The sequence below is a fragment of the Neodiprion pinetum genome, chromosome 2 (genome assembly GCF_021155775.2).
Source record: "Neodiprion pinetum isolate iyNeoPine1 chromosome 2, iyNeoPine1.2, whole genome shotgun sequence".
NCBI lineage: Eukaryota > Metazoa > Arthropoda > Insecta > Hymenoptera > Diprionidae > Neodiprion > Neodiprion pinetum.
The window spans coordinates 14,222,842-14,250,804 of record NC_060233.1 but is presented as its reverse complement, the minus strand read 5'-3'; the positions used below and the strand labels follow the sequence as shown (position 1 = coordinate 14,250,804).

The 27,963-nt window shown below is 35.7% G+C and overlaps 1 protein-coding gene and 1 long non-coding RNA gene across 4 annotated transcripts; one reads left to right on the top strand and one right to left on the bottom strand.

Moving 5' to 3' along the window:
• Positions 1-413: 413 nt before the first annotated feature.
• On the top strand, positions 414-24,936 carry LOC124211304 (eukaryotic translation initiation factor 4E transporter). Of its 3 annotated transcripts, none has more exons than XM_046610231.2 (16): positions 414-1,340; positions 8,984-9,081; positions 9,180-9,253; positions 9,347-9,611; positions 9,804-10,697; positions 10,876-11,224; positions 11,514-11,650; positions 11,730-11,813; positions 11,977-12,138; positions 12,277-12,498; positions 13,210-13,414; positions 13,937-14,008; positions 14,580-14,846; positions 16,383-16,550; positions 17,532-17,900; positions 20,412-24,936. In XM_046610231.2, the coding sequence occupies exons 1-16, from the start codon at positions 1,286-1,288 to the stop codon at positions 20,657-20,659; spliced, it is 3,669 nt and encodes a 1,222-aa protein (XP_046466187.1). In that variant the 5' UTR covers positions 414-1,285; the 3' UTR covers positions 20,660-24,936. The 3 variants fall into 3 exon arrangements, with proteins under 3 accessions (XP_046466187.1, XP_046466185.1, XP_046466184.1); XM_046610229.2 differs by having other exon boundaries at positions 9,801-10,697; XM_046610228.2 differs by lacking the exons at positions 414-1,340; positions 13,937-14,008 and adding an exon at positions 6,322-6,672 and having other exon boundaries at positions 9,801-10,697.
• Positions 24,060-27,215, bottom strand: LOC124211305 (uncharacterized). The gene is made up of 2 exons (XR_006881437.2): positions 26,601-27,215; positions 24,060-25,467 (listed from the first exon to the last, which is right to left on the bottom strand). It is a non-coding gene; the product is annotated as an uncharacterized lncRNA (long non-coding RNA).
• Between the last annotated feature and the right edge of the window lie 748 nt (positions 27,216-27,963).

Below are 27,963 nucleotides of genomic sequence, written 5' to 3'. Positions count from 1 at the left end.
TGATTAATCAGTTTTTCTGTTCTATAGATTTATGATATAGTTTGATGTACGCGGGCAGACCCTTATAGCGTTCAACTGGTTGCACTGAATATGCACCGAGTGCATTTTCCCTAGAATTCCACCTTTGCTATTGGTTGACAACTGAGGAAACCGCACTCACTGCTGTCAGTTGAAAACGCTGTTCGGGAGTTACCTCTACCATAACTAGGAGTTCTGTCTAATATTTCTACCTAATCAAAAAGACAGAAAGGGATCTGGCATATCTATTAGTTGACCATGCCGATACTGCAGAGTGTACGCTAACCGGCAATCCGGTGGATGTCGGTACGTGCTTGCTACATTTTTTAGCGCACCAACTTTCCATAGGGCTGGCCCTCTTCAGTAAAATATACTTCCCTCAACATACTACAGATGACAGGAACGTGGTAAAAAGATGTCGTGAATCAACTTAGATATTACTTGTGGACTGCGCGCACGAAAGTTAACTTATCCCTGAGGACGAAACTGTTGTTTATAAAAGAAATCGTTGCCTTATTAACGCGACTGCCGCGAAGAGTATTCAACAGTAATCAATTCGTAGGAGTTGTGCCTGATTTTCAGTCAGGCGGAAGCTCAGGATTTCCATTCATTTGTTCCGTGCCCTACGGTCCGGTCCGTGGCCCGCGTGATACAGAAGGCTGTGAGAAACAACGGTGGTGATCGCACGCCATTTTCTATTTTTGCATAGCAGTGAGTTGTATGTGTACATTTTGTGTGATAAATTGAAATAATCATTGTTAATTAATTAACGGTTAATACTAGGGATGAGACAAGTTATCGATAGTCAATCGTAATGTACGACATGACCTTTTTTCAATACGTTGTTCTTTCCATGTGTAAGTTCTCGGTACGCACGTAAACATTTTTTTTTTTCCATTTCCTTTTTCTTTATTTCGAATCTGTGTTGGCTGCGACGACGATCGGATATCGTACGTGTGTATGAACTGAAAAGCGGCTGATTATCAAACTGTTATTTACGAAGAAAAAATAAAGTAACTCGAGTGAAACTCAACTCGCGAGAACCAGTCTGTGATATTAAACAGTACTAAGATATATTAGATGTAATATTAGTTGACAGTAACGCGTAACACTTAAATATTTAAGTTATTAAAATACGAGATAAAAAATAAACGGACATAAGAAAAAAAAAACAAAAAAAGAAAAAAAAACAGCGGAGGTAAAAAACAAACTAAGTTTAGTGTGAAACCTAAAGAGACTGAAAAGCATAGTACGCTGAACTCGAAGAATGTCTACCGAATCTGTGTCAAGTGATAGGCAGCAGCCAGACGCGAAGACCGAAGGTATGTAACTAAATACAATTGAATTGTTTATCGAAGCTGCAACCTTTTCGCCACCGTTTTCTGACATTTACCGCATTTTTGCTACTGCGGTGTATCCTGCCAAATTTATCATATATACGTGTAATATATGTATACATACGTACGTACACGGATCCTTAGACGAGAAGATGTGGATCAGGATACCGCATTGAATTTCCCTCACCGCGATTTCGGACCGTTGCATCCCTTAATTATCTTGTGCAGCGTCGTCTTTGTGTTTTCAACGTTATCGCTAACTTTTAAAAACACGAACGAGCTCACTAGCCTCTTGATTTTCACACGTAATCTCCAACCATTTTCTTATTTTACAATGAAACAGCGAACAGTAGTGATGCTTCTATAGTCAAAATTGTGCTATTTACTGTATTTTGTTAAATCGTTGACGGTACCTTTTATTGCACACTAAATATCCTCGACGCGGAAATTTAGATAATGTGTGAACTGACTTGCAAACTGTAAACCACAAGGGGAAATAACAATGCCACATGTACACATATGTTATCTAGATAACGTTTCTGAAATCTGCTGTATAAATTGAAGCATGTGCTTTTATCGGTATTTACTGAGATCGAAACTTTTAAGGTTAATGCGCCGATGCATTTTTGGAAAACATTGTTATTTCACCACTTTGGGATTATCAGAAATTGATCGTATGATAAATAAAAGTGTACTAACGTTTTAAAAATTCAATTCCTTCAAAATTGTGAAGTTGCAAAATAGGGTGTTACTTTCAGAGCGTCGTTACGTTAACATCACTAACCTCGTCGACCTCGTGGGATGCAAATGATTTATTGTTTGTTTGTTTTGGAGCTTGATGACGTGTCACCATTGCGTTAGGTTCAATATAATCTATCACTGTCTTAACCAGAGGTCTAGAATTATACGTTTCGAAAGTTATTCTTTATTCTATTGTATTCGAATACCTCCCACTTCATTGACGGTCTTTGTAATGCCGTATTCAATATTGTAGAAAGCAATGTATCTGAAGTCTCGGTAGATCAAGTCTGATCAAAAAGAGTTCCAATAATGAAAGAATAGATTAATGCAATATTTACCCATAATTTCATTAAGGGGACTAAAGCTGCACATTTTTCAAGAATTAATTAAAAGCAAGCGAATGCCAGTAAAGAAATTTCTTTTTACATAATGTTTATTAATGATTTGAATAGTATTAAAAAAAAGTATTTTCAATCACATAAAGTTAATAATATTGATGGGATGTGGGCTCATAAGTTAGGTCATTGTTTTTACATATGCTTCGTTTTGAAACGATACCTTGAGTTCTACTGGACTATTTTCAATCAAGTTTCACTGGAATGCTCCTAGGACGTATAGTTTTTGGACCATGCTCAGAGAAAAAAAAAAGAAAATAAAATGAATAAAATTCGACCATTTTAGTAAAAACATGGATTTTTTGCTAGAATTTGAAGCTTTATTAATCAATAATTAAGAAACTAAAGTTTTATCGTCTGAACTGGAAATCAAAATGACACACGTAATGAAGATGCTGTACAAATTTCAAGTCGATCAGATACTCCATTTCCGAGAAATCATACAATGATATTCAAAAAAATGAAATGGGAGACAAACTCTCTCAAAGATTTGGATGCTTTTTCGAAACGATTACCCGTGCTTATGACGATTAAAAGTTCCCTGCACTGTGATACGAAGTTTCTAGTGCAGCATCCTCCTTGATCCGCTGTTACACTATGATTTTGTTTTATCTAATTCGGCCTTTTGATCATTTTTCCATATCAACGCAGCTGGCGTGGCACCCAGATCCCAAAAAATTCAAGTTCGCGGACCGCGCAATGTTTCACGTTTCTGTCTGTCTAATCGGTAATTTTTCGAATTCTTCCAAAATTCAAACGCCACTTTTCAAAGAACAAAAAACAACAATTTTTTGATGCTTTAGCCCCCTTCAATATTCCATGCTCTGGAATAGCTACTCAGCTTTAATTCGTTCCTCGGAAATTTGTCCTTGAATTGCAGCCCTGGTCATGAATTTAGTTTTCTGTCAAACCTTATTCTTCATGCACATGAAAAGTTAAAGAACGGATCAGAAAAGTTTTGCCGAATCCCACGGGTTGGATGCCTGTGTAGCAAAATTAGGGATCTGTTGTTTTACAATTCTTAGTACAAACATAGAAAATTCTTAATCAATACTTTTCAAACAATACCCTATTAAAATACTATCCAGAGTTGTGTCTTTTGAAGATAGCATTTCAACGCAGATTTTATATCAATGAGGATCGGTGGTTCGAATATTGTCCAACCGCTAGAGAGGATATACATGTAAGCAGTAGTTTTAAACTTTAACTATCAGACTAAACGTTTACGGACTAATTGCGAACGAATTTACACTGTCGCTATTTTGAAAAGTAATGTTATCATGCTGCGTCATGCAAACCCTGCTATTACTTCAAGCAGGGTATCGTTGCAGAATGACTTTAAACAAAAACTTTGCGATTGACATTTCAAGACTACTATGGCGAAATATTTAATATCCATAATTTTTTTTATTTCTTGGTTTGCAACCAAAAACACTGATTTCATGTCCTGAGATGCACCTGAATTTTCGATCGGTCGAGCTTGATCGAAAATTCTAATCATGATATCTTAACGGCTAAATCAAACTGGTTTAGCTGATGTCCAAAAGTACTATAAACGATAAAGTAGAGGTTGCTAAATATTCCACTAATAAATATTCGTTCATTATCAGACTTAGGCCTTCAAATAAGCCTGACTGATGGAAATTTTAGATGCATATCTCAAAAAATAGACACTAAAAAATACAGAATCAAAATTGATGCTGCTGGCTTGCTAAAGCTGTGCATACATGATTTACCTCTTTGACATTTCTTTTCTTGCATCGTCAACTCATGAATAACTTTACATATTTTCGAGGTGTTAATAATGTATAACTATAATTATTTTGAAGGTGTTAATAATGTACTGTTCAAAAGTGTATCCCAATCAAGTTGCATGTATCGTTCTCAGCTCACATTTGTTTCCACTCAATGAAACAGAAAATAATTATCGTTTTGTTACAGTGGGTATGAAGATTTTTCAAATACGTTGAATGTCCGTAAAAGCTTCACCGATTTTCTGTTATTCTCTACTTACATGTCGACATGTCAACGCTATGGATGCAAATTTTTGAGATATTGTACGTTCTCTCGGTGTGTGTGAGTGGTTAAAACGATATATTCTTATTTTTGGACCGTAAAAAAGTTCAGTTGCTGAAAAAGAAGTTTCTGCAACGACTATATTCTCTATTGATGTAAGCAAAGCTTCGCACTCGCTTGTCCTCCACTATATGAATTTCGCAATTTTTTTTCTTATGTCAAGGTTTAAGGAAGTTAGTCGGTAAAAAAATTAATGCATTTTATTAATCTTATTATAAGACGGTACGTACATTAAAAATTTATGAAATCGTCTTTTTCAAAATACCAAAATAGATACTGGAATTATGAAAAAAAGTTTAAATATCTATGAAAAGTGTGAGGTTGAAATTAGTAACATTGTAATGAAACATCGGATTGGCCGAAACGTTAATTCATTACAATAACGTTACTAACTTCAAGATGATAAAAAAGTGTGTCAGTGAATTTGTAGAAAATTTAATAGTCCTTTAAATAAAATGAGCCATCATCGAGTGAAATCGAATGAATCTAGTAGATTCGTAACAATTTTGAAGCAATTTGAAACGAAGCATCGATATCTAAGCTCTTGCTTGCAATTCCAGTATTTTCTATTTTTTCATTCTCATAGCGATCTTTCCAGCTTAAGAATATATTAATTTGATCAATACTACATATACGACTACCTCCTAATAAAATTTATAAAAAGTATATGATTTTGACCAACCAACTTTTTTACTTAAGCTGGGTACAATAAGTCGGAAAAGTCGGAGATTCTTTCGTTATCCCGGCGACAAAGCGAAAAACATTTTCTTTCCAAAATTATTCCTTTATCCGCGAACTAAATTCAACCTGGTGATCGCATAAAATATTTGCACACTTCCTAAAACTTATACCCGCCCCGAAGTTTTTACGTCCAACAATCTTTTTTTTTTTTTTTTTAAATTTTTTTTTTTAAATTTATTTAGCGAAATTCAAATTAGTAACGTAATAATCGTAATAAAACACAAAAAAAATCTGTATTTTGCAACAGGACAAGGAGTTTGAGAGAAGTTTGCTTTATTACGATTTACTGAATTTTTTAATATTTACATAAAGTTACGAAATAACGATTTTTGACGAAACATACTTCGCTATATTAACGTTACAAACTTTAATCTTACATCCTACTAACGATTGCTCATTCTATGCGGCGCATCCCCTACACTCTGTACTCAATTTCAAGGCTGAAAAACTTATTTTTTGCTCCGAGGGCTGAGTGTACAAGAGAACCAAACCTGTATCTGAATTATACCGTTCTAAGTCAACAATTACAATATACTCAAGGGCGAATTATGCGCTCTACATGCCTGCAGTTCGAATTGATTTTTGCGCGTCGTTTTTCCAACTGTAGTACATCGCAAGGAAAAATTGAATGTACAAGGCAAACTGCGCAAAAATCATTCTACAAAACCGTGAGCTAATTCTTCAATCCATGAGTAACTAGTATTAGAGGCATATTCTAATTCATCGGATAGACGCCAGAAATAAAAATTGTATTTAGTTTGTACTGGATTTTACATACATTTCACATACTGGATTACGAATCAGAAATTTAGTCAAAACGGTCTGTCTTCAAGCGTCTCGTACTTTCCGACGACTCTTGAGGATATTGTCCCCAAGTTTGAGCATCCATTTCGGCTACATTGTTCACGTGGTCAGCAAGAAGTCGGGTTTATAGCATGTGTATTGGTGTCCAAATAGTAAACATCGCGGTCGAATTCAAAGGACAACGGTTTAGCAAGTACGGCAGGCAAGAAGCAGTACATGAATTTGTCCGTGGTTGAAAATCGCCAGTTGTCTTTCGAGACGAAATCAGTTAGCGTTGAAAGAGTCGATCGCATCTTCTAATCGTTAAATCCGTATTTCACCCGTTCGATTCAGCTACTTTTGTTTACGTGTTCAAAAATATTGCTTATTCCGTTGCAAAATGAAGGTGGAAAATAACGAAATCAGCGCCGGTTCAACTTATCGATACCGGCGTCCGCGTCGTCGCCCGCTTGTTGGGCCGACGGGTTCGTGTATTCTTGATTCTCTGGTTATCCAGAATCAAGGAGTTCGATGGTCTCGTCGCAACCGTGCTTCCAATCCCGTAAAAAGAGTTACTTTTCGTGAGTATCACTTGGCTATCAGAGTTTCAAATTTTCTTTTTCATTAAGGGGGTACCCTGGTCGATTTCGACGTTGTCGTATATATGCATCTCCAAATATCGAAGTCCACGTATCTCAAACGCAAAAAAGGACATCATCCTTTCAGTTGCACATTTTTCAACTCAATATTTCAGCCTGAATTTTGTGACATGGGGGTTTTTCAGGTTGCTAATTACGAATCTGAAATCAGAATTCAATCATTTCTAAATCCAATATAACGGATGTAAAATCTAATAAAAACTATAAAAATTCGATGATTCTGGTCCAAACTTGTTACTCGAGGATTTTGGTGTTATATATACGTAACAACGATCATTTGAAGTTTTAAATAAACTGCGATAAGGCTAGGAAATGGAAATGTTGAGGTGAGACGCTGAGCATCTGTGACTGAAAGGGTTAATCCTTTCCGGTTTCTCTTCTAGTTTTGTTTCATCATCATTACAGTTTTGTTGTAATTCGCTACGGCAATTTCTCCTTATTGCTAAAGACGAATACGCCTACATTACATTCAAAATGCTTCGTGTACAGGCTTTGCGCGGACAATGTATTATGATTTATTTGCGGATACTAGTTCAGTGTCACGATCGGTGTTGTTTGATCTCAATATTGACATACAACGATACGTACATTGTACATATACCGCGAAAATATGGTGAAGCCGGCAACTCGTCGACCGAGACGAGGTGACTCCGTGTATTGCGGCAACCATGGCGGAATGGCCTTTTCTCACCGCGAAGACAGTGAAGTTAGTAACGTTAATGTAACGATTAATTTTTAGGAAAAATCATTATTTCGCAACTGTAGGATCGTCTCAAATTGACTAAGCTATTTTTAAAAAGCCAAATGTATTCTGATTATGGAATTTAAATTCCTTTAAAGTCGTTTTAAATTTTCAGAACAATAGTTTTAGTTTCAATATTTCGTTACTTTAACGCTACTAACTTCAATCTGATTCATTGCGAGAGTGTCAGGTATCCGCTTTACCGATCCGCTAACTTGCGGACAGCTTTTTAGCCTCAATTATCTCGATCTGGTTGCAATTTGGATGATTTAGAAAGTCCAATTTTCAAGCCCTTGTACGTCAAATGTTTACGAGTTACGATCAATTTTATCACGGTTTCGAATTTTTTGTACTTGTTGGAAAACATTTGATCTCTCCGAATATAAAATACATTTGAAGGCATGAGAAATTCAGGAATTGCCAAAAACAATATATGTTTCCCGACATTTTCAGTCCTGTATATGCGAAGAGGGTAAAAATAAACTGTATTTATGTTTCCGTGTAATATAATGGACGTTTTGTAGTATATCCTGGAATTTTGAGAGTAAACTGAAAATGGGATTATATTTATAATCGATATAAATGTACCAGGGACATATAAGGTGTTTAGAAAATTCAAGATCCTTGGAATATTGACATTTATTTTAACTCGGAACCCATTTTCATCCCACATTAAAAACTTTAGGATACCGTCTAAAATATCTAATTCTTCGATCAAAAGAATGAAAACAATTAATTACCTAGACTTATTTTTGCATGAAACGGCATAAAAGGGCTCTGCTGCTTTCTTGCGATTGTAATGCATAAGCGTTGGTAACATTTAAATTAAGCGAAATTTTACTCGGTCGGTACAGACTGATTATAGCATCGTCTTAAAGGCTAAAAATTGAACGATTTTCATAATTAATTGTAAGTGTACACTACGAGGTACTGAAGTACAGTCAGAGCTAATATTTTGCCCTCAAAAACTGGCACATATCTTAAATCTGCCAACAGAGAGACTGAGGCAACCCATAGTTTCTGATTCTGGATGTGGGGTTATGTCTCCGGACCCCATCTTTTGCACTCTGGTTTACGTTTTTCGATAGCAATACTGTCACATATATAATTGGTCTTATCATCATCGTTTATATGGCATCTATGTGACTTACAAAATGACAGCTCATTTATACATTTGTACATGTATCATGCATGCGATGGTTTAACAATAATTTCATAATCATAATAAGTACTAACATTAACCTGAAGTTCAAAAATTCCTCACTCTTATCATTTTTAAGATCCTTGCTGTGAAATATAACTATTCAAATAACTCGTAACTAGATAATTCATTTCACATCATTTATTGTGCGATTTTCCAAACCCAGTAATATGAATTGATAATAATAAGAATTATATCTGTGTTTGTTGCTTATATATGTATAATAAACTGAATTTCATACATTTTAGTTTTTTGAATGATGTTGAAAATTGAAAATATTTTTGCTGCAGGAGATGAAGCGATAATATCGATGTCTGTGGCAGGCGAAGTGACTGATACTTCTATTGTGGAAGTGGGCAGATCTCGACCTCAGTTTCAATATACTCGGGTAAGCGAAAGATGTATTACTATTAATTTTAGGTAATAGTCAGATCTTTCACTAATTCAATTCATGATATAATAATCATTGTGACTTTCCATCCATAGGAGGAACTGATGGAAATGAAGACTCAACCTCTATCCAAGCGTAGGCCAGATTGTTTGGATTCCGCTTACAATAAGTGCGTTTATATTTGTGTATATTTTATTTATTGAAGTTCCATAATTATTTGGTATATTTGTTATATCTAAATTACAATTGTTTTTCCATCCAGTTCGCGAGGCGTTTGGGACCCTGAGCGTTGGCATCTTGATAGAAAGCGAAGTGAAACTCCTCCTGACGATGACAGAAATGGACGCGGGGATCAAGTGATTGAAAATCATAGTAAACGTCGCAGCGGTGATTTTCGGGAACGAATCCGTAAAGAGTCGGATGGCATAGTGCTGAGTCCTCAACGCCGAAATTTTAACTCTGGATGCTTTGTCAATGTAAGCCAGCTGCCAACTCGGCGTCCAGAGAGCCCAATCAGCAAACCAGAGGCGAGTAACTGGGAATTGTGGTTCAAAATAATATTCAGGGTGTATATCACATAAAAAATCTGGAATTAACCCATTATGTTTCTTCCTTTTGATGGTTCTGTATGCACCCTGAATATTAAACTTGAAAGACATTCGATGGGAAATATACTTTATAAATACATAGATAAATGAATATCTTTATGTATACAGCAGGTTGGGCATCGGGAACAAGTGCGTCGTATAGGTTCTGGTCGCATACTGACGCGAGACGTCTGGGACTTCAGACCTGATACAGAGAAACTTGAGCCTGATCGCCCGGAATTTAGCTTCAGATCTGGAGCAACAGGTGGAGCACCACTTCGAGACAGAGATGTCAGGGACACTCGCGATGTGGGAAGGGATCGCGAAGGACTTAGAGACAGAGACCGAGATCGTGATAATATCAGGGAACGAGATGAAAGATTTGAAAGGCGTTCATTTACCAGAGACTTTGGTGATCGTGACCGAGATCGTGAACGTGACCGGATGGACAGAAGTGATCGACACGATCGCAGTCACCAGATGGATCGCGACAAGGATCGTGGTCGTGACAGAAGGTTTGGAAATGACCGAAGGCGAACTTACAGCGACAATAGAGAAATCGACGAACCAGAGTGGTTTAGTTCAGGGCCGACATCTCAGCACGACACCATCGAACTTCGTGGTTTCGAAGATATCCCTGAAGATAGAGCGCTCAATAATAACAATATGAAAGGTAAAAAGCAGTCACCTGCTCAGAAGAAACGGAGCAAGAAAAACTCGTTGGACAAAGATGACAAACAAAATGATAACACATCTGGGCCCAAGGGACGCAGCACACCCACACTAACCGATCAGCCAGCCAATTTAGCTCCAGCTCCACATTCGCCGATATCTGAACAAAACGATCTCTTGTCTTCCCCCGATTCTAAAGAGAAGCCTGACGCAGGGCAGAACTCAATTGCTACATCAAAATCGGCTAACGACAGTGGAGATGCTAACATGGCACAGACTAATAACCATCCAGATTTTAATCTCGATGATTTTCTCAAGTCTGACACCTTCCCTGGGGTTCATGGTCTTTTGACTGTAAGTTTATTCATGTTTTTACTTTATGAAAGAGAAAGTAGAAAACTTTGAACTGAGTGACAAAACTGCATTATTTGTAAACCGAATTTAAATCAATTATCATTGTTCTAGTCAATATTTTCCTGTTATGTATAAGTAATAAGTAACTGGAATGATGCATGCTTCGTTTTTATGTTAGAATGGCGTTGGATCGAGCAGTGGAACCGGATCACGCTTTAGCCAATGGTTCAAGAGGGAAAGTCCAGTCCAACAAATAGACAGCCGCCGAGCTTCAATACAGGACGAACTACTGAATAATTTGCTCAATGATATTACTGAACCAAACATTCAAATCCCTTCTGTCACAGAGTCCAATACCCACTTTGCTCCTATTTCACCCGCCAACACAACTAATAATACAACCTCAACGACCGGAGTTAAACTGCTTGAAATGTTGCAACGAGGTAACAAACCGAATCAAAATGGCCAAGGTGATGCTGCCAACACTGTTGTACCGTTGATGAAAAATTCTTCTCTCAAAGATATGGGTAAGACGGAGTACCCGGTTTTCAAGACGTACCATTTCACATTTATTTCGCATATCTGTATAACACGACATGATAATCACAAAATTCTTGCTTTAACGTTACTAATCCCTTCACGCGTGAAATATCCCAATTCGAAGTTTAGAATCATTGGTTCACTTGAATGAATTGATATTATTCATTGATTATTAGATCTTTTTCATTACAGGCCTATCACAGTAGTTCAATTCTACATTTTGAACAAATTATCTAACTTGCCTACGTATACTAATTGTACATCTGTGACTGGCAGAGGTTGGCGGAAAGGTTGTGCACAGCTTGGAGGAATTAGAAGCCCGCATGAGGGGAAATACAGCTCCACTGTCAACGGTTGTTGAACCGCCTAGAGTGACTAAAAGCGACGAAGATCTCTCTGCTTTCAAAAAATTGGTAAATATACATTTGTTTATTTACAATTATAAATGTTGTAAAGTGTATACCTATATTAACAATTATCTGTTACGTTCAGTTGGCTCAAGTCACTGGTGGACAAGCTGTTCCGGCGGCAAATGGTCCGATCTCACAAAAATCTCAACCTATCACACTAATGCAGGTGTGTATCTAAACCCTAATAAATTGTAAGTTCTGTAGTTACATTCATGTCAGGAAAATATATAATGGTATTATTCTATGCTTGTACATATACGTATATATTGCATAGAATCATTCATGGGGAATATTCAAACATCGTAAAATTGTTTTTTTTAAATTCTCAGCTATTGAACAAGACGCAGCAGCACGTCGCTCAACAACAACAACAACTTGCCGAACAAATGCACCCACCGAATTTCAATCATGCTGGACCTCTTGGCCCAACACAGCATCCCCACCAAGCCCAAATGCAGCATGAGAATTTGCTCAAGGTATTGCAAATCCAGGTTAGTACACTTTTACTTTTTATGACGGATGAACTTTTATTTTTTTAGTCTTCATCTCATACGATGGTGGAAAAGCAAATTTAATAGTTCGCAAATTGCAGTATATTTGAACGTGTCGAAATTTATAATTTGTTTCAGCAACAACAAAAACAGAGACAGCAACAGCAGAGCGATATGTTGTCCATGATGATGGGAGGTCAGCGTATGCTTGGCATGAGTCCATTGCCTCCAGACATGCAAATGATGGTTAATAATGCGCCGTCCAGCAGGGAACTCTTGCAACGACCAGAGGCTCAGGCAATCATACAAGGCCTGCAGCAGGGTGAAATCACTCAGCAACATCTGGTTCAACAACTGCAGGTAATTGTTTCAAGTTCCTTCCGAAAGGTAGTTATTTAAAGGTAAGGTGACATATACAAGTAGATGACTGAAAAATTTGGCTAATTATTGGAATTTATGTCTCAACGCCCAATTATTCAATTCGATTGATGTTTGTTTCATTTAAAAGTATGTAGATTGAGCTTCGTTTACATATTCTTTGTATTAGAATCAGTTGATAGGAAGTATTGTTACGGACAATAATGTCATCAATTTCATTCAGTGACATGTTTTGCAGTACCCATGATATCTCGAGAACGGATCAACCGATTTACTTCAAATTTGAACACACTATTCTCTGATATTTTATCCTTTTTGTCACGGTTCCATTCTTTTTTATCAACATAACGAACAATCGGTGGTCGCCCTTCTGTCGAAATTGTATCGAACGTTGGTAAACAGGATAAACTAGCTAAGAATAGTATTTCCAAGTTTGAAGTAGATCGGTCAAGTTGTTTTAGAATTATTGTACGTAAACAAAAAACTTCACCAAACAAAATAGTTGACATAATTATCAATGACAATTGATCCACTTTCTCAGTCGACTAATCTTAAATGAGCCCTTACGACAGACATTTGCGCACTTGACGATTTCTGAAAGTTATATAACTGTAAAGCTCGGGCTCGTCATTAGGAGGCAACTAATTTTTAAATATTTTCTTTCCAATCGCTAACACTTTTTTTAATTTAAAGAATCCTGCAATGCAGCATCGTCATCGAGAAGTCTTGGTTAACATACTAAAGATGTACAGTGGCGCTACACCCCGAACTGTTAGTCCTCATCCAAGCGCACCTACGCCTCAAGATCACATATTACAGCAGATGCTCTATCAGCAACAACAGCAGCAGCAACAACAACAACAGCAACAGAAAAGAATTCCGTCACCACTGAATAATGGTGAGTTTTATACGTTATTAAACTTGTATTAATAAACTTCCACAATAATACGCCATATTGCTTCTTTCCTCGGTTCTTCGACAAATTATTTAGTCGAAATTGCCCTTGATTGCATTAAATAATTTACGGATGCGCTGCCTAGCGGGAGTAATTCGTACGATTATAATTGACTTGGTGTCGTATTTGTGAAAAAAGGGTAACCTCATGATTCGTAAGTGAAGGAAATATTGCAACTATGTGAATATTGCTACAGGAAAATTCGATATATTTTGCAATTGGCGATGCGTTTTTCAGTGATTGTTTTTGTAAAGAGAAAACTTGGAATCTTAGATCTAGCGATACCTGTGTAAGTAACATAGCAACAATTATGAATACAGAAAAATATGCAATTTGGAAGTACATGGGTAATAGGCAAGTTTTCATTACTATTGAAATAGAGTGACAAAACTCAGGCCGGCATTTAACTTTTTGAAATCTTTAAAACAGTTCCATTTTGCATACTATGTATTATTGGGAATGCAGCTTACTGTCCACCACCAATAATATCACCAAACTTGGCTGTGAGCCCTAATACATTGACAGTGCAACATCCAGGTAAAGCGTGTCTCGGATTTTTGTAAATAATTGTGTCAGTGGGCATTCCTAAGATCTTTACAAAATAAGTTACTTTCACTATTATTGCGGAAAAGTTTGTATCATTTTAATTTCCGCTCACTGCAACTCTGATATTTAACTGTCTTTTGACTTGACATTTCAGAAATACATTTTTTGAACCCACTGAGATCCCACAAACCTCTAACAACCATACTTTAGACAACAGCTTAATTACTGCATGGAATATAAGTCTACCATTTAGTGCATCATTTTATCGTAATAGACATTTTTACCGTTAGCGGCTATAGGTAGTCATGAGAAAAAACAGTTTTGATATCCTATCACTGTTCCAAGTTTAAAATAAATTTAATGTTATCGGTATATTGAGACCTTTGTACACACATTTATGTTGCTTAATGTCATCTTAAGAATCTCCTTATTTTAAAGAATATTATCTGTCATTTACTATTATTGCTATTGCTATTCTACAGTGCCTATCTTGTCTGTTTATTTGCGCAAATTGTTCTACACATGAAGTTTGTTTGACTAACACTTATTATCATGCGAACAGTGATACCACACCGAGTACCGTCTCCGCGCGAGCTTGTGATGCATACACAATCTATAATACAAAATGCATTGATCAAGAAGAAGCTGGAGGAACAGAGAGAAAATTTCCGTAAACGACAAGAACAACAACAGCAGCAGCAGCAGCAACAATCACAGAGAACTATCAGCCCTATCAATTCACCTGCAAAGCAACAGCTCAGTCCAACTCCTCTGGCCTTCACACCCACCTCCGTCCTTCGCAAGATGACCGCCGAGAAGGAACCCGAGGGTGCGAATGAGTCTGATAATATACAACCTATCCTATCTCAATCTTCTTCTGCTTCTGCTTTTACTTTCGCTTCCGCTTCTGCTACTGTTTCTAAAAAACATGCTAACCGTACTTATCCCAAAACCTTATCACCATCCAATACTTGTACATCCAATCAGAGAGACTTGACTGCCAATCTTGGTATTGAGCAACCTAGCAGTGCTGCGCACTCTAAAGTCGGTAACTCAACTAATGATGATAGTTCAAAAGTGCCAAGTGAGCCAAACCACAAACCTAAACATGCTAGTACAACGTGTCATAACCATGAAACAAAAGATACGAATAATAATGGCAACTTGGTGAATACTAGCGAGAAAAAGGATGCTTTGAACAAAAACAGTTCAGACAATGACAAGCCAAATGTATTGGTTTCATTACCTGCGACTCACGACAAGAATAATAATAATAATAGTCCTATTATCATGAATATTAAAGTCAAGCAGAATATTCAGACTTCCCTGAAAGTAAATAGATTTCCAGGAACTGTCAAGTCTGTAGCAACTGTGCAAACCCCTACAAAACGTACTGCCACTTTGGAAAACAAAAACGATATTGCTTTACAGAACAGTGACAATGAAGTCACCAAAGTCAGCATGACGTTGGAGCTTTAAAAGGAAGTTTAATTGGAAATAGGAATTTTTATTTTTATTTTTACTTTTTTTTTTCTCTTTCTAGATATGAATCATTTAAATCGGAACAAGACTTGGCGGTTTGGTTTTCTCAATATACTAGTTACCGATTGTTTAAGCTAAATATAATTTTGTTTTATTTTTCTTACTAAGGATACTCGCACGAGTTTGCCTTTATTTTTTTTCACCGCATATCGTTCTTTTTCCTCTTATTTTTGGAAGCGATATATTTCAAGTACTTGTTACTCTTGCGATTTTAGTAGTCAGTCTAATTTTTTTTTGTTCGATACCAAACGTACGTCTGAAACCAAAAGCCAAATGATTTCCCTGAAAACTTTTATGCAAGTATCTACCTGATTAAGTATTTTGGAAAGATTTTAATAATAAATACATATTATAAGTATGTTTTCTGCTAAGTTTATCCCTTTATTTCCTCTTTAACATGGACTTTTAATCAAAGACACGTGTTTTGTTTTCTTCCACTTAAAATTCTCAAAATTTAGTCAACACTTCGATACTTATTAGACCATATATTGTGGAATGATTTTTATCAAAGCTTGAAAACTGAGAATTCAATTTATGGAAATTACTTGTACATTCGTAGTTTTATTGCATATGGTTCATTTTTCGTATTGCTTTGCAGATTGTTCAAAAAGAAAAAACGATAACGTCACGTCCTCGGATAATATGTGGCATGATATTGCGTTACTTTCTACCTCTCCTCTGTATGTTAGATATTGTACAGTTTTGCTTTTCCCTGCTCTTCTGCCTTTTTGCTTCTTTGCTTCGCTATTGAGCTTCTTCAAATCTTCCGTCTCACTTGTAAGATAATCTCTGGAAGTATAAGCCGGTGTGTATGTGGGCGTAGGCAACAGTGATCCAACGAAAATGGGCAGCCAGGCTCAAGTCTCCCATATGCAACAAGTGCAGTCCGCAGTACAGCTGATTGCACAAGGCGTCATTTCACGACATAGTACACTGCGGCCACAGCCAGTACAGCCAACGTGGTCCGCTCCCACAGTCAAACAGCACCCCGGTATGTTTAGTTACTTCTGTTGACACAAAACTTGGCAGACATTGCCGTTTTTTGTTTTTTCTTCGTCAATCTTCAAAACCAAATTCAGAAACGAAGAGAATCTTTGATAAAATCAATAAATCGAAGAGCATTGCGACTTTTCTTCATCAGTGGTTAGCCTAAATTTCCCAAGTCACTTAACAAAGCCAGGATAATATAAAATTGAGATTTATCGCGCAGAATAGAATCTTCCTAAATTCAGTTCCTCATTTATTCATATACAATATGATGTAAATACTCAGGTAAGATATGTAATTTAATCGAAAACTTACAATTCCCTTTAATTCGGTCCTAGCCAAATATAGTCTGAATACGATAAAGTGCAGCTAAACTACGACATATCTAAAAATTTTATATCGTCAAGTGTACACGAAAAGATTTTTTGAATCTTGGGTAACTCTTTCTGCCGACTACTCCAACCTCTTTTAAGAATCTTCTAACAATATAACTATTTGGTACTTGGTATTGATTATAACTCGTAACTTGTTATTTTTTTTTAATTGTGAAACATCAACAATTCTAATAATTAATAATAATGCTTTAATTTAATGTAAAATTATTTGTGAAAGTCATGTTTATTGGGAAAGGTCTACATTAAATTTCACCATAAACGATACCATATATATGGAGACAAATAACTATTTATCTATCTGCTATTTTCTTTTATTGTGCATTAATTTACAGTTTTCGAGGATCCAGGATTCAATTACAACATTATCGACTCGATATTCTGAATACTGTACAAATGCTGAATTGTGCTAGCTTTTCTTGTAATAGTCCATCGGCTTTGAATCTAAAATTTCGCCAAAAATAACTACGTTTGTAGCATGTATGTACTGAAACCCTGCAAAGTCATGAAACAAAGCAGCTACCATCTATCTTCTAACAGTGAGGGTTCATTTCATATTTTAGGGTATGAAGAAATTTTATACTTTGTTATAGGTCGGCCTATAGTGAAAGGTGGTGGTGGTGGAAATCAATTTCAGTACAGTGGTAACGCGGATTACCAACAGCAGCAGCAACAACAACAACAACAAAGACAGCAACAACAAAGAGCTGCAGTCGGAGCGTATGGGAATTTGGCCCGTTCAAAACACACAATGGCATCACCGTTGTCCCATGTACCCAACCCTGCGCAGTTCAATCTCCCACCCAACTCCATAATTGGCCAACGATCGAATTCTGTTAATAATCAACTTAAGCAATCACAACAAGTCCAGTCTCATCTATCCAGTATACAGCAACAGCGAACAGTGAATCCTCAGCTGCAGCAACTCGTTATGAATCAAAACTACAACTCTGCTCGTACTGGTAAGTGACAGTTTAAATTCATCCCAATATACTCTTAGTTATTAGTATTTATTACATCTATTGATCGATTACCCTTAAATTGGACCCTCATGTTTCGGGACATACATGTATAATATCTTGGTTCGAATTCGATGGATAAAAAAATTGGTTTGATAACCCAATTGCACCAAAAACTTGTCATAGAACCTTAATTGGAAATAGAGTTGTGTGAAATCCGTTTGATATTCCTATTTTTTATATATCTTAATATTTTTTAACATTTGAAAAACATTGATAGGTACAACTGAGCCGTGGACTGTGCCATTTATTTGACTTCATCTTTTGACCTCCTACCCATGCCTTATCCTTCACAGGCTTACTCGTGCCCTATGTAATCCATCCACTACTATAGAAAACTCAGTATCGTGTCAGCTATGAATTTGTCTTCAAATACCAGCTATAGAAATTTTTTGTATCTCGCCCACAACTGGTAACTCAACATTGGGTTGTGATTCCATCTCTTGTTATGTGATCATCATCATCGCTAACTAGTTATTCAGCTTCATTTCCTACTAATCAGACTCACATCAATCATAGGTAAATGAAGTAGAAGTCAACAGAAGATTCCCAGCGGGAAATAAATACGCGCTCTTCGGAGTTTGGCGCGCACAGCAGTTCTCACACGCTAGAGAGATTTCGGGTCGTACAGTGGTTCAATTACGTCGAAATAGATTTTTGAAGGGTGAGCAAACTATGAAACTTTATGTTTTTTTATCATTCTCATAAAAGTGATTTAAATTGGGTGACAATTAATTGCTTAAAGAATCAAGAGCAGGCGCTTCTGAGCGGGAATGGTACTATTTCTACTAAAACTTTTTTCCTGATGGCAAGCAAACGACGAAACTTTATATGTTACGTTATATTATCACTGTTCACGTTTCTGGCACAATTAATTGTTTGAACACTCGTTATCGGGTTATCGTATAAAAAAACTTTACTATTTCACTGTAATTCGAATATAACTTTTTTCTGAGGGTGAGCAAACTACGAAACCTCATATTTCTCCATATACTATTGAAATGAACTTCATTGAGAAGAAATTATCAGTTTAAATAATCGTCATAGGGTACTTTACTAGTGAGCACAAACCTTCTACTAGACCATAATTCGACTGGAGCTTTTTTTTTGAGGATCACCAGTAAAGTACACAACGACGTTTCTTTAAACAAACAATTCCTTCTCAATCAATTTCATTTTGATAATATATGAAGAAATATGAAGTTTCGTCGTGTGCTCACCCTCAGAAAAAAAAGTTAGTCGAGTTATAGTAAGATAGTAAAGTACCTGATAACGATTGTTTAAACGATTAATTGTGCCTGGAATCGTTCACAGTGAAAATATAACGTAAAATATCAAATTTCGTCGTTTGCTCGCCGTGAAATAGTTCCATCCGCGCTCAGAAGTAACATGCCCACCCTCGATTCTTTAAGTAATTAATTGTTACCTAATTTAGGTAATTTTCATGAGAATAATGGGGTACATGAAGTTTTATCGTTTGCTCACCCTTCAAAAACTTATTTCAATGTAATATAACCACCGTACGATCTGAAAGTTCGCTAGCGCGTCAGAACCACGGTGTGCGCCAAACTCAGAAAAGCACGGGCTTATTTCTTGCTGGTAATCTTCTACTAACTTCTGCTTCATGATAGGTAAGTTATGATTTTAACTTCTACTAAAGTTGAGATAATCAGAATTCAACTTACAAAGTTCAGCTGTACAGATGTGCATGTATTGCCTGCTGCCTATAAATACAGAGGCTGTATAATAACGCTAAGCAAACATGTTTGTTGAGTGGCCTGAAATATGCTCAGAACACTTTAAAAAAAATGTAGCATGTATATGTTGTCAGCTCTCAAATACATACGCCAAAAATAGCAGTAAACCATTGTATGCATTCCCTCTCAAGTTTTGAGAGAATCTAGAATGCAATTATGCATTGTACTGACCATATGAATATTAATATAGAAACATATATGTCATTGCAAATTTGTTATCAAATATTAGCTTAATACATAATTTGTACAAATATTCAGGCAGCACCGCAATCCTGAATCAAATCACACACAACGGTATTCAGAAATTGGACTAGATGCACGTGAAATTGTCTCATATTCCTCAATCCCCAGAAAAATCAACGTTTCCAATGGACCCAAATAAGTAATCCTTTTCTCCTCATTTTATATATGTATACCATATAAGACTCCGAGCAGGTTATTGGATAACAATTCATTATTCCAGATCTCGTTTTCCGTAATCGCAGTAACTGTATGCAGTAACAGTAAAACCAATTTTTTGCAGATTGGCTTAGAGTTGTGTCAAAGTATAAGCACATTGCAATGCTTTTTTGTAATACTTAAACTTAAACACTGTAAAATTAACAATAAAATTTTATCATATCTGGTATATATTTTAATTAGCAAAAATTGTTTGTAAAGTAAGCAAATAATCAGTATGCAGTTTTTCTTTTTATAGATGGACGAGCAATGCAATCGCAATCATTGAATATTCCTGTCGGTCGTCAGCCATCCCCCAGTCTTGGATTTATGGGTAGCAATGGCGGGGATCTCTCGCCAACTTCAAACCAGTTAGCTCGATGGTTTAGCCCAGAATTACTAGCGCAAGCTCGTGCCGGAAAACTACCGGAATTGGGACAAACAAACGTCGTTTCATTGGAGGAGTTGGAGAGGCTTCAGCATGCCTCGACGACAGTTCACAATTAAATTGATATTATCACTGAGTAAAAGAAGAAAAGAAAAACATCACCTGATTCTCTACCTAATCGAATTATGTCCACCTTACTTTTTACTACCCGAAAAAGTAACACATGAATATTTATATTTGGATAATAGAATTGCTAGAAATGCAATTTCACGACTACATGGGAAATATTTGAAGCTGGCTTCAAAGAAATTAATATAGTTGCCAATTAACCGTGTCGAAAACAAGGTCTAAGATGGTGAAAGTGTTCCAACGTGAGAGTTTAGTTAGAGTGCTGGTGTCAAAGCTTGAACGGTTATACCGAACACTGAACAGTTTTGCAAGCCTAAAATCTGAAACATTCTGCAGGACCTGCATGGTATGTGTCGGTAATTTATCAGCAGTGTTGCAAAACGAAGAAACAATGCGCCACATTAATCATTATTAATGACTCTTTGAATAAATATTATGATATTATTCGTGACGTCGGTTATTTGATTACTCATCAGTTTGTTGTGAGATAAAAAAAAATGTAAGATGAGCTACTCTTGACTGGAAAACGCTGTATTAGTTTGACTGATAGATACGCTGCGTGTATAAAATTGATCATGATACATTGTAACTTTGCATATGACACAGGTAAAAAGCATTATTCATACAATGTCATTATTGAAGTAACAAACTAATTCCCTAATAACTAAAAGGTGAAAAAAAGAGAGGATTTCCTATTACTGATGTAGGCAAGTAGAGAGGAGAAACAGAACCTGAAGTAAATTCCTAAACAAATTGTTTCTTTCTTCGTAATGCGCATACGTGTAGCGTGGTATTTGAAATGTCACAAAGTAACTGGCATTAATAGAAATTTGTTAATACCCAATCTAAAAATTGCAAAGCCATATTCTGTATCAATTGTGGATATACATAAAGAAATTGAATAGTGTATTCGCAGATTTTTTTTCTTTTTTTTTCCCCCCTTTTTACCGTAGTATCACTGACTATTAGTGTCTATTATAATCCGACATAAAAATGGATCAATCTCCCGAGTGCACAGTTGCCACGAGTCATACCTAGGTGTATACACATGAACATTAAAATAAATTTATTATAATAATAATATATACTTTTGTAGAAATACGAGAAAACAGTATGATAAAAAACCGACTAAAGTTGAACCAGCCTGAGTTATTCTAGTAATATTATTAGCCAGTAAACGATCGCAAACACATTCCACCAGTAATGAGGACACGAATAGAACCTTTGACTTTGTAAGCTCAATACATCAGCATATGCCTCTGCTGGCGTAAGTTTAGTTTATAATTAACTCGATAATTTCTTATTTTCTAATTGCACTTTTCCTACAATGATGATAATTATGCTTGAAATCTAGCATGGAATAATGATAAAAGTATGTTGTATTTTTCTTCGTCTATTTGTGTTGGTTTTCATTTATACTATATAACTAGAGAATCATATTATAATCTACTAAATGACTACTGATGAAGCCTAATTCCCTACCTTCATTTTCGAAATCTCACATATCATTATTTATTACATTGTCGAGATTCCGTTATCCAATGAAGCTATAGTTTTTGTTTCCAATAATCGTAGTCTTTTATTTATCTGCTGTAACGGAAAATATACGAATAATTCCATTTATTGACAAACTTATCTGAAAATAATACAAATGGCAAATTTGAATATTAGAAATGCTTTCTTTGATCATTCGATACACTTCGTGTTATCCAATTAATGTTAACCATAGAGAGAATAAACACTAGTCACTCTCGAAATCGTATATATATATATATTTCTTTTTTTTTCACGAAGGAAAAAGCATAGATGTGAAATGAATCAACGATAAATGAACATAACTTACCTCATATATGAATAAGTCTTACTGGATTTTCGTAAGGACCTCCTTTTACTAGAATCAGATGTGGTAAGTGATTTACGAATCTTACTGCAAATCAAATCAATGCTCATTCTGCAGAATTTTCCAAAAACCGATTTCCAGTTTAACCATTGGATTAGAAAAATTCACGTTGAATAAAACTTGCTCTCATATGCTCTTTGTATTACTGCAAATGGTCATCAAATAAATTACGAAAAATTATTTCAGTGTTAGAGTTTGTGGCATTAATATTAGGAAAATATTGATGCTTGCGTTCATTTTTTTTTCTGGAATACCAATTTGAGAAAGTGAAATTCATTCACGCATACTTTCAAGATCCTCGTGTAACTGTCTAGCTAAAAGCTTCATCTGCAGCAACAGAAATATTGCAAAAGTATAAGGAAAGTTATCAACAATTGATAAATTTGTTATTGTTGTGTTATTCAGCTTCTGTGGATAATAGAATATCGAATCGAATCTATCATTACTCATCCAACTTCCTTCCCTTGTGCTTTTCTGCATATCAGTATTTGTTTTGTTGCTCTATGACTGAATGCTAGGTAACTATGACACAGTCTGGCATTGGCTTGTTAGTCATTACAAGAGAGAAAGCGAGACTGAGTGTTTGTACGAATGTGTTTATTTTATAAATCCACATGTTAAATTAACAAAAAGACACAAAATTACTTTGTTGGTGGTAATGGAGGAAACTATAAACAGGCATGCACCAGAATGAGCATGCGTGTACTCAAATTAGATAATAAAAAATAAAATTATACTCTACGTCGCTGTTGCATTGATGACACCATGTAAGGATATTGTGAAATTGACGTTTTGTCACCAGATTCCATGAACTTGACGAATGCAACGCTGTTGTTGTTACTAAACACTATGATATAAATTTGTTTACAATAACAACATGAAAAGCGATAATAACATGTTTAGAGTATACATAACAACAAAGCTGATATACTTCGTAAAACTTGTTATTATTGTGCAATATCGTTGCGAACGAGGGAAAATTGTGTTACGTCTATGCTCTAATAAATCAAATGCTTCTATCGCAAACATTGGTTTGATCTCAAAAATCGATAATATAACTGGCAACCTATTGATGGCCAAAGGAATGTCTTGGGTTTACCAGCTATTGCAGTAATCATCCTATGAATTATAATATTTGGCAAAGTAGTACATATATATTGGGGTGTGGTATTTTAAATTATGATTTTTTTTTCTTAATTTCCCACCAAAAATCTATAACAGGACAAACAGAAATTGCAGTTGATATTTAGAGGCTGCTCAATGCTTTTGACTCAATTTAATTCGGCGCAAAACCATGTAACATAGAAACTGCAACAAATACTCGATAAAAATATGTTCGTTTATTCAAAAACAATGGTTTTTTTTTCTACGATAACCAGACTGAGGCATCTGAAACACATTAAATATCGTATATATATTAATTGTCAGCACCCAGTTATGGGAGAATTTGTTAATTGTCCTATTCTAAACCTGTTTTTCATCAGAGTTCGAGAAAAAAATTTGGATTTAAAACAACACACCCGAATGTACATATATTTACTTTATCTGTAACATTTACTACGGATAGAAATCTTAGAAGTAGTTTATTGTGACGTATAATGTATTAATTCACAGTTAGTTAACTATCGACGGTGTGTTTAGTTTATCGATGAAAGCACAAGTAACTAAATATCAGTGGCAACATCATTGACAGTTTATGACGATGACTACCTTGTGCAATCTCAACTTCCACATGACAAATCCAATCATTGAGTCATTGTCAATTTATAACAGTTTGTTACCATGAAGGGCAGAATATATGTGGAATAATAATAACAGACAAACTTTAAGAGTCAGACTTTCCTTGATTCAATCCTGTTTTCAAAAATATTAAAAGAAAACAGATTTGCTGCTACTTCTAACTCGATTAGCATTGCTGTTATCCAATTACATGAGAATTGCGGAAATTCATAGGTGGACATGAGACAGAAATAAACTCAGTGTAATGTTATTCAACCTGAACATCTCACACATCTCTTTGCCCAGAAGATGAAAAGCTGGTTATACAAAATTACCACTTTCATTACTCGATTACTAAAGAAATTTCAATACGACGTTATAGAATTATTTAACTGTGGGAAAAATATCAGAATATTGATTTTGTCCGGATACATATAAACTCAGTTTGAGAATCCATCTCGGGTGCTTGTGCACTGAGAATTTGTTCCATTACTCAATAAATGTAAATAGTTGATTTTCGAGGTAAGACAAATTTATTAGTGCATGTATCAGATGACTGTTTTGTAAATAAAATTATTAAGCATAATATGTCAAATCGATAACCTTGTCACGAATAAATATGCGAAAAATTAATGCTCCCAACTATTACATGCATTATGCATTTTTCTTATTCTCATTCTAAATACTTTAACCAAATCCCACTACGTGAGAAATGCTTCTCGACTAATCAATTTCTGTGTTTAATACGTACAAACAATGGTTCAATCAAATGTTTACCAATGGAATTGAATTTCGTACGCTATAGTTGAAGTTGCATTAGTCAACTACTGAAAGACAGAGCTAGTCATACAGAGTCATCTCTCTGTCGGATGATCAAAAGAATAGGGATCGGCTGCCAGCCGGGGAAAGTGATTAAGCAAGCGCGCAGCTATACTTTTATATGGCCATGTTTCCCCTGCGAAGTCACCACTGATCCTTTCTTAAAAGATCGGTTGTCATTATTATATCGTATTTCTGTCGCCACCTGTCCACGATGCCGGTTGGCCGGCAGTGAAGCCGTTCGGGCCCAGCTTCGCACCGTTTGCAACCGCAGCAGCGAATTACCTGATTTGAATTGAAAGGTCCTCCATCGTGTTGTGTGTTTTGTACTTGAAGGAATGAGTACCTTTCATTACTTATCTGGTAACAAAGTGAGTAACCCCATATACTTATGTTCGTATTTTGCATTGTAGATGAATCTCAACTCCATAATTTTATAGGCAGGCTAGCAGTTTACGGAAAGTTTTCGTGAAAGTACATCATGCAGACGGAGTGAGTAATTTCAAATCTATTTTTTTACACTGAAAAGGAGTATTAAGCTCTAATGAGATTTAGTCTATAGATGAGTATTAATCGCAAGGAGTACGTATCACGAAGTTGATCGAATTGGAATGATGTAATTTGATAATTTTCATAAATGCATAAAATTGATAATTTAATTTAAAATTGACAATGCCACGTTGAAAAATAGATCGAACTGTTGATGAAATAGAAGAGTTTGGCCGTGTGCGTCGCGAAAGAAATGTTATAACAAGTATTCCAACTTGTAGTTGTGTGGTTGGTCGAGATATTGAGATAGTCAATTTTGTTAATAATTCAAATTCTCGTTGAAAAATTAGAATGATTGCGAAGGACAAAGGTTTCGAAGAAGGCGTAGAGAATTTACTAATACTCCAAATTTTGATTTGATGGAATGGATGAAATATCTGAGCACTACATTGGAAAGATGGATGTACCATGTATCCATTGTAATGCGAGACATTTTGCAGCGGAAAAAGTTTCCAACAAGGAAAATTCTTTCAATGACTGTTGCAGTCATGGTAATGTAATAATAGATGCATTATCTATCTTTTCAGTGAACCTTCGCGCACTTTTCGAGAGAACTCATTCGAATTCGAATGATTTTCATGAACAGATTCGATGTTATAACAGCTCATTTTCCTTTGATTCATTCAATATTAATTCTGTTGAACTCATATTTTGTTGAATTAAAATTATTTTACATCAACAATAAATAATCTATTATATGTGCCAAAAAAATAACAGATATTCGTGTATTTAATGGAGAATTAATTGTGAAATAGTAATTTATTTTCAAGAATACATTGCACACAGATATGTTATTGATATTGAAGCAATATAGATCAGTGATGTAAAAATTAGTATGGTATAAAGGACTTTGATAAATTTTAATCACGTCACAGCTACAAAGTAGTAAGAGATGGTCAAGTGCTCAAATACTATTTTATTCAGGACTTGCGTAAAAAAACAACCTTTGTATAGCTTGTTGCTTTAGCTGCAAAAATAATGCCGATGCGCGATTGCATGGCCGAATCCGTCGAAATCGAAAATTATTCTGTGATAAATCACATAATGTGAACCCTTCGCGGTCGCACTTATTTGTCGTCCTATAAGAAATGCATGGTTTCTGGGGACAAAGATCACTCAGCGCGACCGCGGTTATTACAGAAATTCGCATTTTTCAGTAGTGTTAATGTATTACGTGCGTTAATCAATTAAAAAGAAAAACTATAAAATACAAGCGATTTATCAGTAATGGTAATAAATCATACGTAATAATTTGTCAAATTTTATTTTTTTACGATATTTTTAAAGTCCTTCATGTATTTGTATGTAGAGACTATCGGGAATCATTTTATGATCAGTTCTACACTAAATTTAAAGGAAATGGGACTTTTTGATGTGTCTAACGGAATGGTAAAATTATAATTCAAAATAGAAATCCATAAATCAATGCGCGTATTTTGCGTTTTGGATAATACTTCATCTCTTTATATTCGCGAATTTGAGACGCGTGGTAGCAACACTAGCAACATTGTTTTTTTACTGCATGTATGTAGGGATTATTTGTTACTTGGAAGCTGGCAAAGAGTATGGGCTAGAGTGGAAGGTCCTATAAGATCCAATGTATAAAAGCGTACCTTGATTTTCAGCACGCTCTGGCGGCTCAGAGGAAAATTAAAGTACCCCCACTACGATTTTGGCGCTCCCTTTAAACCGGGGAATGTAGACATATTCGGAATGTACGTGTACTATCGTTGACCGAAGAATTCTTAAGACTTATAATAAATTTTTTGCAAAAGAATTCTTAAAACTTATAATAAATTTTTTGCAATGAATTCTTCAGTCAACGATAGTACACGTACATTCCGAATATGTCTACATTCTCCGGTTTAAAGGGAGCGCCAAAATCGTAGTGGGGGTACTCAATGAGTACTTTGCCTTGGAGGCTGGTTACATTTGGCTACCTGTGCGCTTCCTTCTGACGACTTGCGGTACCATTTAACTGGCAATCCTGCCGGTACGGTCTGATTTCTAATGGATCTCTAGCGTCCAAGCATGTATCCAGAAGTTTTTTTTGTTGTTTTGACGATCGACATCCAGTTGCATTCAATGATCAAAATTATTCGCCTGCAGTTGACGGAGTTCGTTGATTGTGAAGTGTTTCGAAGAAAATATACCAGTAGTTTCCTGAAACAATCCCCTGTAATATATAACCGAAAGTAGAAGGTTGTGGGCCACGAAAGAGAGTCAGGCCCCACAGCCGAGATTATAGAAAGCTGATATTTGAAAAGCCGTTTCGGTGTGTTATTTTCCAATCGAGTTCCATGTTTC

What these genes read in the sequence shown, in the direction of transcription:
- LOC124211304 (XM_046610228.2), top strand. Translation starts at nt 6,492, where the DNA reads ATGAAGGTGGAAAATAACGAAATCAGCGCCGGTTCAACTTATCGATAC. An exon ending in CGTAAAAAGAGTTACTTTTC is followed by an intron (nt 6,673 to 8,983) that starts GTGAGTATCACT and finishes TTTTTGCTGCAG; the next exon opens with GAGATGAAGCGATAATATCG. An exon ending in GCCCAATCAGCAAACCAGAG is followed by an intron (nt 9,612 to 9,800) that starts GCGAGTAACTGG and finishes TTATGTATACAG; the next exon opens with CAGGTTGGGCATCGGGAACA.